General features: G+C 49.6%; 2 protein-coding genes across 2 annotated transcripts; both read right to left on the minus strand.

Moving 5' to 3' along the window:
• Positions 1 to 545: 545 nt before the first annotated feature.
• CSUI_007363 (clathrin heavy) lies at positions 546 to 6,463 on the minus strand. The gene is made up of 4 exons (XM_068067509.1): positions 5,364 to 6,463; positions 3,540 to 4,094; positions 2,219 to 2,450; positions 546 to 1,001 (listed from the first exon to the last, which is right to left on the minus strand). Exons 1-4 carry the CDS (start codon positions 5,403 to 5,405, stop codon positions 799 to 801), a joined length of 1,032 nt encoding a protein of 343 aa, XP_067920513.1. The 5' UTR covers positions 5,406 to 6,463; the 3' UTR covers positions 546 to 798.
• Positions 6,464 to 7,294: 831 nt separating this feature from the next.
• Positions 7,295 to 8,642, minus strand: CSUI_007364 (uncharacterized protein). Its single transcript, XM_068067510.1, has one exon. It carries the CDS (start codon positions 8,053 to 8,055, stop codon positions 7,792 to 7,794), a length of 264 nt encoding a protein of 87 aa, XP_067920514.1. The 5' UTR covers positions 8,056 to 8,642; the 3' UTR covers positions 7,295 to 7,791.
• Positions 8,643 to 9,862: the final 1,220 nt, after the last annotated feature.

Consider the following 9,862-nt stretch of genomic DNA (forward strand, 5'->3'; position numbering starts at 1 on the left):
TCTCTCTCTCTCTCTTGTGCGAAGAAACATCAATCCCCAGGAATTATCACCCCTTTCTGTTGTCCTGTAAGCACTCAGTAGGTCCTTTCTTTCTATCTTTCTTTTGTCATCCCCTTGGTCATTCTTTCTTCGTTTCTTGTGTCATCTCTTGTTTGAACAGTGGCGGTGGATATTCAGATGCCACCTGAAGCTCCAGCGGATTTCCCTCTTTCAATTCATATCAGTCAGAAGTTTGGGGTTGTCTATCTCATTACGAAGGGAGGACATCTCTTGCTTCTAGATGCTCTGACGGGAACAGAAATCTTCAGGTTGGTTTCAAAACTACAGGAGAAAGAGAAGTCATTCATTAAGACAACTCTTTGATGAGGATCTTTGCCGAAGAACGACTGAATGAAGTGTTCGTCGGACGATGGATGGTAGATTCACCTCTTCTTTCTTTTCCTTCTGTCCATGCTTTCACAAGTCTGACTGTCTACATTCTTAGCGTCATTCTTTCTCGCGCTTTCTCTCCCACAGTCTTCTTCTTCCTTGCGACCCGAGATGCGTATGTATATATATACATATATAGCTATATATGACACGAATACATACGCACACACGACGATGACCGGTCAAACAGTCGAATCAAGCCACGAAGAAGAAGACTGTGGGAGAGAAAGCGCGAGAAAGAATGACAGCTAAGAATGTAGACAGTCAGACTTGTGAAAGCATGGACAGAAGGAAAAGAAAGAAGAGGTGAATCTACCATCCATCGTCCGACGAACACTTCATTCAGTCGTTCTTCGGCAAAGATCCTCATCAAAGAGTTGTCTTAATGAATGACTTCTCTTTCTCCTGTAGTTTTGAAACCAACCTGAAGATTTCTGTTCCCGTCAGAGCATCTAGAAGCAAGAGATGTCCTCCCTTCGTAATGAGATAGACAACCCCAAACTTCTGACTGATATGAATTGAAAGAGGGAAATCCGCTGGAGCTTCAGGTGGCATCTGAATATCCACCGCCACTGTTCAAACAAGAGATGACACAAGAAACGAAGAAAGAATGACCAAGGGGATGACAAAAGAAAGATAGAAAGAAAGGACCTACTGAGTGCTTACAGGACAACAGAAAGGGGTGATAATTCCTGGGGATTGATGTTTCTTCGCACAAGAGAGAGAGAGAGAGATATGTATATAAGTTGCTTTCATGAAAAGACTTCTTTGATAAATGCGCCACAGAGAATACCAGCTCATGTCGGTATTTCTAGTATCTCTATATATAGTCTCAATAGAAGGGTGATTCTAGCGCGAGAGGGGTGAAAGGAAAGAAATGCGACACCCTCTACGACATCTCCGTCGTATTCATCCCTGCATGTGACACCCTGTATGAATGATGGAGAGCCACAAGGACACACCGACCAGCCGTCACAACTTCCGCGAGGGATGAACGGAGAGAAACCTCAGTGAAGAGAGATGAAATAGAATGAATGTATGCCACAAGTATTGTACGGTACAGGAAACAAGATGCTGTATACAGAGACGTACTGGAAGACACACAGACGCACACATGCATAGTGATACATACATAGATAAACATAAGGAGAAATCCTTCTACCTCCCCGCAGCTTTCCAGGACAGAAATCATGAAAGGTGTCTTCTTCTTGAAACACTTCTTCATCTTTACGTCTTATCTATCTAGAAGCGGAGAAAGATACAAAAGCCGCCCTCATAAGAAGTTCTTCATTTTCACCTCTCACGAATAAACTCTGCTGCATGCCAAGTAACCACTACCCAACAGATAAGATGAAACAGACCCTTCTACTCTCTATATCAACCGAAGCTTCACCTGAAGAAGCCTGCGAAAGACCATCCTCGAAGCAAAACAGCACCAGCCTCCCCGCGGCTTGTGTATCAATAATAGACCAGTACCTATCTATTTATCTATCTATCTTTCTACACATGCATCCCCCCTATGTAGATCCAGCCATACACATCTCTGTATGTATACATACACACATAGATATCCACTTCAGTTTTGACTGCGGTAGGTCGAGTGTCTTGTGGGATGAATGGCGATACAAAAGCCCCATGCCATGAGGTATGTACGTCCACAGACGTGAAAACCCCTGCTGTCTTCTTTCAACGCATGTCATTAGCAACACCAACACAAAGAGAAAGCCTGAAGGGTGGAAAGACCAAGCTAAAAGGGCTCAACCCTCAGAAAGAAAGAAAGAAAACTTACAGCGTAGTGGGGGAGTTTGAGAACCTTCCCTGGATGAGTAGATATCTCGAATATGAAGTTTGAATTCACTGCTGTCTCTCTTCTTTTCCGTGAAGCAGATAACTGGCTGGGGTCCAACAGCTTCATCAATCACAATGTTATTAAAGCATGCTGCATGCCCTTCTAATTGCTGTTGCTTCTTTAACTCCATTGAATACAACTGCATACTTCCATCAATCGTCTTCCCACCATCCTGCCGACATACACCCGCATGCACTCATACACATATACATCTATACATATATATATGTACATCTGCCTACCTACATACGTACTCCCACGTATATGTATACATGTGCTTGAAGGAGGAGAATATTCGTCAGTAGAGACAATAGAGAAAAAGAGATATACAGATATACATGAAGATAAAAATGAGAGAATGAAAGAAGAAAGCCGTGCCCCTGACTTCGATTGATAATGTGGAAAGAATGAGGAAAGTTCTCCCTCCTTTCGCAGAGGGAATGAAGGGAATATATTCAATGCGGAGAGAAGAAAAAAAAAACTCAGCAGCGTGTATGTCTAGGCCTAACACGGGCATACCATTGCAGTAGTCCGACTCCCATGTATACCTAGGTGTCTATATAGATATATATCCGGCTACATATATATAGAATATATGTATGTATATATATAACCGACTAGATGTATATCTCGTAGACATAGGAGTTTATTCTTCTCGAAAGAACACCGAAGAGACAGAGAACGAAGGAGACTGGAACTTCATTGATAGAAATACAAGAGGAGCAAAGATAGTTAAGGTGTTCTTCCATTCATCATCTGACACCAAAGAAAAGTCAAAAAGTGAAGAGATATAGAGAGAGGGACGGTGTTTGGTTCAGTCATCTTCTTCTCTCAGAGTATCAAGATTATCACAAGCCTCAGATCAACAGCTACGAAAGAAGACAAATGAAACGATAACGCTGAAAGCAGAAGGATTCATCCATACAAGGTGGACGGATCGCCAGAAGATCATCCGTAGAACGGGGAAGATAAAGATATGAAAAGGGCAATAATATCACGGGGTGCGTCCAAAGAGTACAGAAGAAGAGGCGCCGCTAACCTACATTCACACAAACAATACATACATCCGTCTGTACACATGTACACACGTAAATATATATATATATAGGTATCACGCACGTGTGTACGTGTAAATGCGAAGCTGAGCTTTGAACCCTGGAGAGATATACATAGAGAGAGATAGCCACATTGAGACATGATGTGCTTCTAAGAACCCCCTTGTCCTCTCGTCTATCTCTCCGAGGGTTGGTATGAAAGTTACCTGTGTGGAAATGCCAGTGAGGATACACCACTTGAGATCTTTATCGACCGCATAGGAGATGATCTGAACACTTTCAGCGAGACGTCCTTCTCGACTGCAGATTTTCGTCGGTTCAGATGGATTACTTCCGTCATTTCCGCCGTTCTCTCCGACAGTCCAATGATAGACTGCACGGTCGGTGACAAGAGCCAGAAGCTTTGGGCCTACCCATCTCCAATAGACAACTGGCTCATTCATTTGCGCTGTCCCTACACGTGCTTTTGTTTCTAGGTTCAACACCTGGATCATATGACCAGAGGATCCATCTGTCTTGGCACGAAGAGCAATGATCTTTTCGCTTGGGTGCATTAAGGCTGCTTCTGCTTGAGTAGGTTTCTTCGTGAATGTAAAGGCGGGAGAGGATGAGGAATTGCGACCTTCTTGAGCTTCACGAACTTGGAGTGAGAAGATATACAGTTCATTTGTCTCTGTATCCTTGACTACAAGATTCTTATCTCCATCCAACGCAACATTACCAAAGCGGAAAGATGAAGAACTCACCCCCTGCTCCGCCAGCTGAAAAAAAAACAAGGAGGAAAAAAGGACATGAGCCCTTCATTTCTTCACTGAGGGGAGGGGCTGTCTCGCATGCACATACAAGGATAAACACATACATCCCAGTTACACAGGCGTAAAGCATCTTCTGTGCTTTCAACGCGTGGAAGGGGGAGTGTCAGTTGGTAGATGAGCTGTCGGAAGATAAGCAGGCGTACACGGCAGGTGCTTGAGGAGCAACGAAAAAGAGATACATGGTGACTGAATGCATGCACGCACTTCCTTGTAGACCTTATCTACCTAGCCTGCGAACAGAGGAGCTACGGCTGCGTTGTCTTGAACTGGAAATCTTTCTATCTCAAGTACAGAGCGGCTACCCCATGATGATCACTCAGATTTGTACGGTGGATATTATACAATCCACCCACGTGACCGGGACGAAACCAACATAGTATTGTGGAGATCTTGTGGAATCCCGGAAGAAACGCAAGTCTTTCTGAAGCCACTGAGTGTGCATATAACATAAACACACGTAGTCAAGCGTCAGTTTTGGGAGGGTGACGAAGAGGATACATGGAAGTTGTTCTACCCCGGGACAGTGCTAAATAAAGGGTCTGTGTGTATACCGACAAACCACCTCTCCTCCCCTTCCCCTTTTCTCCCAGGCTCTGTTGGGGAAGTCCACCTGGTGCGCCTACTACTCCCTTCGCATTACTGAACAAACTGTAGATCTCTGCAAGAGAAAGTGCTGGTTACGATATAGCTTTTCCTGAGAAACGCAAGCAGCACTGGTTCTCGAGCCTTGCACCTGTCCCCCCTATCAAGATGTCTTCCGCTAAAGAAACTGTCTTCATGCGTCGATCGACGACAGCTGACAATACTCTTCTCCCGTCAGAAAAAAGGGGAGAAAAGGTGCCTTTAAGCACTTTTTTTCCAAGAATATCCAGGCTTAGTTATTGGCGGTCTCTCCTTCCCCTCCCTTGTCTTGCCGGGGGGTGCTGTTGGCCGAAACTAAGATGACGGGGCGGTAGAACCCACGTCACTGCCAAGGGTTCCCTTCAAGCAGCACCCTCCTGACAAGCGTGGAGTAGAAAACTAGGAAGTGCCATTGAAGTACATGCTGGAAACGGACAAAAGGAAAGAAGTACCGGACCAGTACCCATCTGCTGTTACTCTCCAAACATCTGTCCGGAATCATCACGAGGGCGCCGTCGTTACTCCTCCATACAGAAAAACCTCCACACCGCAGGAAAGAAAAAGCCTACAATTCAGAAGCCGAAGCTGACTTACGTTAACCACCGAGTGAAGCTGAATGGGGAATTGCTGCGCCATGGTTGCTATCTGATAGAAAACAAAACGATGTGGGTGTCCACGGATACTCTTCCCCTCTATGAATGTCAGGTATGCTGTCGGACAGCAGGGGTCCCCGCAACTGCGGTAGAGACCTTTCCACGGCGAAGACGATTAGAGAGAAGTCCTAAAAACCCCAACCGTTCTCGACGATAGGAACCTTCTGGATGAGTCAGTGGGCCAGCTGCCTTCGGCACATGGAAGAAGAGGCAGCCAACTCTCTTAGAGGCCACTGAAGATCAGAAAAAGCCCGGGAGACGAGAGAACGCAAAAAGCGAACGAAGGGTAGTCACGCAGAAGCAGGGAAGCAGAAAACGCCGGACGTTTAAACAACTGGAGAGGACATGTACTCGATTACACGCGGGTTCACCGAGAAGCAGACATTACACAGCAGCTCAAGCCAAAGAAGCTTGGGACTGAAGAATAGGAAGACCGCGCGGAAGAGACGCGACTGTCTTGTGAGAAACCCCCAAAATAGGGCAGCCGACAGATGAAAACTTCGGGAAGCTTGAAAGGAATGCGGGACAAAGTTAAATACAAGACGCTGGTACAAAGGATCCTAGGTTCTGCCAGAGTTTGGAGAAGAAACGGAGGGTGGAGGGGATACCACGAGCAGGAATCCGGGCTGGACACAGGAAAGGGGGCAGACGTTGTCAGACAGGAAAAAAGAAAAAGACAGCGGGAAGAAAATCAGGTAAGAAGAACGAGACAGGAGTTCGCTCGAGGAGCTGCGCTGTCCGTGTGAGTTGCAACGGTATTACCCTCACGGCAAGAGCGCTCTGTTTGTCCTCAAGCTGCAAGAACGCTGTTCAGAAAGGCGAGCTGAATCCTGGAGCGGGTTTCTGACCAGGTAGAACGACTGGACGACGACAGGAGCTTTCGAACGCTGTTGCGCGAGGATGTGTGAGGACAGCAGAGTATCGCCAACTCCGGAAGCGAAGACGCACAGCATAACACGCTTCTGGTGTATACACCGTTCGCTCAAGAAGTCTCCGCATCGGACAGGGTTTTTTGTTCACTTGGTGAAGAAACAATCGTAACAGCCAGGTGCTACTGTACGATCACCCCCCCGTCACCGCGCGACCCGGCTGCCGGGATACGCAAATGAAACCCCCCAGCAGCACGTGAGAGCCACGTGAGGCAGAGAGCTACAACGCAGTGCGAGCCGATGAAAAATGTGCCCTTCCATATCGCTATTGACTAACAATCGTTTGGAATGAAGGGGAACCTGGGTCTGAGGAGACTCAGCTGCTTTCAAACTACGGCAGTCCAGACAGACACTTTTCTGACACGAACAACCCGAAACCCGGGGCGCGTTGGAGCAGGAGCTATGAGCCACATCTGGGCAAGCATGACCCTTTCAATGCAGGCACAAGGTACCAGGCTGTGCGCTCAGGCGTGGCTCAGGAATGAGGAATAATGGCGGAGACCCACGAGAAAGGGTCGAGAGTATCTCGCGAGTCAGTTTTCATGTGCGACCGCCACAGTTTCCCCCAGTTTGCGCTTTTGTGAAGTTCATGGCGTGTCCTTGCTACTTTTACGCCGTCAACTCGTGCTTTTCCGCTGCGGATCCCGGCGGGAACGTCCCGCCCTTGAGGCCAGTGAGGACGGCTTCAGATGGACACACCGTCGACTGCGTGTAACCCCGGTTACCGAGAATGTGAAAGACTGTACTACTAGACACGAGCCTCTGAGAGTCGCATATCTGTGTCTCCATGGTGGCTTTCCCATGTGTGATCGGCGGAGGAGAAAAGAAAAAAGCCGCCGTAACATCCGATTGTCTGCGAGGACAACCGAGGTAAGTAAAGCACACTTACCAGAGCTCGCAGCAGTGTTGACGCAGGAGGGCCCGTAATCGTGGAAGTAGCTGTGCCGCTTGATGAACAGACTTCCCGCCTACCAGATAGTCCGTAAAGCGCAAGTCAAGGAACGCACACGGAAGACACAAAGACAAAGCAAGAAAGCGGTCTCTACAACGTGCACCAGACTGTCGGAGCGCATGACAAGGACGTCCAGCAATCCTCGCCGTCCCCTTAGGAAAGCCTCACTCGCTCAGCGCCACGTCCGGCTGGGGCTGCAGCTGTCGAAGGAGTGTTGGGCGGTCGGGTTCTTCAAACAATTCTCAGGATGCGTTTCGAACGTAGCACCCGTCAGAGGCTCTGACGGGTGCAGACATAAAGGCCCGAACATGACCGTGAGAGGATGTGCTACTGTGTGTGTGTCACACCAGCTGAATCTGAGTTTTTGCTGGTTTGGGGGGGAGGGGACAGAAGTGCTGCCCTCTTGGTAAAGCACACCGAAGAACCCCGTTGCCTGGCCCTACTGTCTTCGGTTTGCTTTCCTTGGCTCGCGGTCTTATGGTTACTCGCTACAAGGGACATCTACCCGGGGTACCGCTGCTACTCCCGCGATACGACATTTTCCACGTCAGAGCACGCTTCTCGAGTAACCTTGGCATCCGCTTTCTAGGCACGGTCTCTCCAGGGTAACACAGCAGTGGAGGCTCTTTGTTGCCGGCCCCCCAGAAAGGAATGGGAATGTTGCAGTTCTCGTACATAAGTTCCTTCGCCCCTGCCATCAGGCGGAACCTCCCGGGTACGACCGATGTTGAGGCCGTCTGTTGTTCCTTCATCGCACACACACATCCCCCTCCCCCCCCACACACACACACACCTGAATTCGGAGGAGCCCAACGAGGGAACCGACCGGAGACACAGTGAGTGTCCCCTGGCACAGTAGGAAAGAAGCAGGACTCCAGAGCCGTACTGAAAGACCCATCGTGGCGCTACAACCAAGACGTCAGTACGACCCGGCAGCACGCAAGGATGATGAGCCTGGCCCGGGCAGCGTCCTCGGAAACATCCGAGAGCGGAGGGGTACCCTCTTCATAGAAGGTTCTCAAGCTGTCACAGTTCGTGAGCACATGTCGTGTATGCGGGGCACCGTGAAAATTCTACTGCATGCGGACGGCTGCGAAGGCGGACCACGTTTGGTAGCTGTCGGGTCCAGCCTCCTGGAAGGAACAGCTTACGCCCGGCGCGGAAGATCATGAGAGGAAGGAGCTCACACCAGAGTGCTTGACAGTCGGAGCGGTTCGGCTGCAGCAGCTCCGTCATTGTGTCAGACCGATCCGCGGCAGCATAAGCCCTAACACAGGTGTTGTCGCTGGGCCGGACTGGATCCATGTGTGCAATTACAACTGCCGCCTGTGCCCTTCTCTAAAATGGAGCCCCCTGCCTCCGCCGGCGTGAATCACTTTTCAGACCGCAAAGACGCAGCAGAGGAAGAAGAGCAAATAAACCTTCAGCTCGACAGCCAAAACCGCGTACATGCGCTGCCTCCCGAGCACCTGCAGGATGCACACTTTCTCACCCGCGAGAGCGTCACTTTCACTGACGGTAAGGGCACCACGTGAGAGCGTATCCTGCCCTAACCCGTCTGCCGTGGTTGGCCATAGGTCGACTCGCGAAGTAAGAGGGTCGGCTGACACCAGTCCTGCTAACATCCCAAGGCAGCGACGAGCTGCCAACTGGCTGAAGAGTTTGCTGAGGAACTGCCGTTTCCGCACACCGCCAAATCTCGTTGCGGCTGAATCGCTGCTAGTGGTGTTGAAGGGGAGCTGAAAGCATTTCCAACAGAGATACCTGCGACACTCGTTCATATCCAGTTCGGAAACTCCCTTCAGGTGTTCAAAGGTTCGGCGATACCTTGGAGTCTCTAGTCGAGGTTGTTGCGGCAGAGGCTAAAAAGATCCAGCAGGAGCAGTCTAAGGTAAACAGGTGGGCACAGAGGGAGAGGACTCCGACTTTTTCAGCGAAGTGACGTCTCCGAGTATTATCCGTGGGGACTCCCAAACCACTGCTTTACCGCTGCACCCTCGAAGCGGCAGAACCATCCTGCACGGTACGCAGCGCGCAGGACAGATCTTGTCCACTAGCGAAACTTACGGTCGCTCCACATATTCTGCCATAGCAATCTGATGACCTCTCGGAGAGACACGGAAACTACATTATCGCCCCACCTGCGCGAGGATACCCCTTTACCCCCAACGGTAACAGGACATAGCCTGGCCGGCCTGCTTGCCGAGCGACGCCTAGGCTCATGGTGTGGGGTCCGACGTATCTGAGCGGCCGTGGCGTCGTTAGCCATTGCAGTCTTGATCCCCTTGCGAAAGAAGTACTCCTTGTACTTGGTTGGATGGTAGCTGTCACCGCACAACTGAGTCCGACGATTGTTGGGGAGCGCTCCCTGAGTCGTCAGAGCCTTGCTTAGCATGCTGTCTTCCCTTTCTGCGCCCAGCTTCTAGGAGTGACTTTCGCCATTCAGGCAGAGAGGGGGAGGCGCGAGGGATTGATCAGAAGAATAAAGGGGGAGCAGTGTGATCTCCAAGCGGAACTCAGTCGGTGAGCATGCTTTGACAAGCTATTGTCTTGTACTGT

Source organism: Cystoisospora suis (genome assembly GCF_002600585.1).
Source record: "Cystoisospora suis strain Wien I chromosome Unknown contig_3878, whole genome shotgun sequence".
NCBI classification, from domain to species: Eukaryota; Apicomplexa; class Conoidasida; order Eucoccidiorida; family Sarcocystidae; genus Cystoisospora; species Cystoisospora suis.

Bases quoted from the DNA above. Each gene is read 5' to 3' on its own strand.
- CSUI_007363 (XM_068067509.1), bottom strand. From the start codon at position 5,405: ATGGCGCAGCAATTCCCCATTCAGCTTCACTCGGTGGTTAAC. The intron at 2,451-3,539 runs GTAACTTTCATA...GTATGTCGGCAG, and splicing joins TCACTGGCATTTCCACACAG to GATGGTGGGAAGACGATTGA. The intron at 1,002-2,218 runs GTAAGTTTTCTT...TTGTTTGAACAG, and splicing joins TCAAACTCCCCCACTACGCT to TGGCGGTGGATATTCAGATG.
- CSUI_007364 (XM_068067510.1), bottom strand. From the start codon at position 8,055: ATGAAGGAACAACAGACGGCCTCAACATCGGTCGTACCCGGGAGGTTC.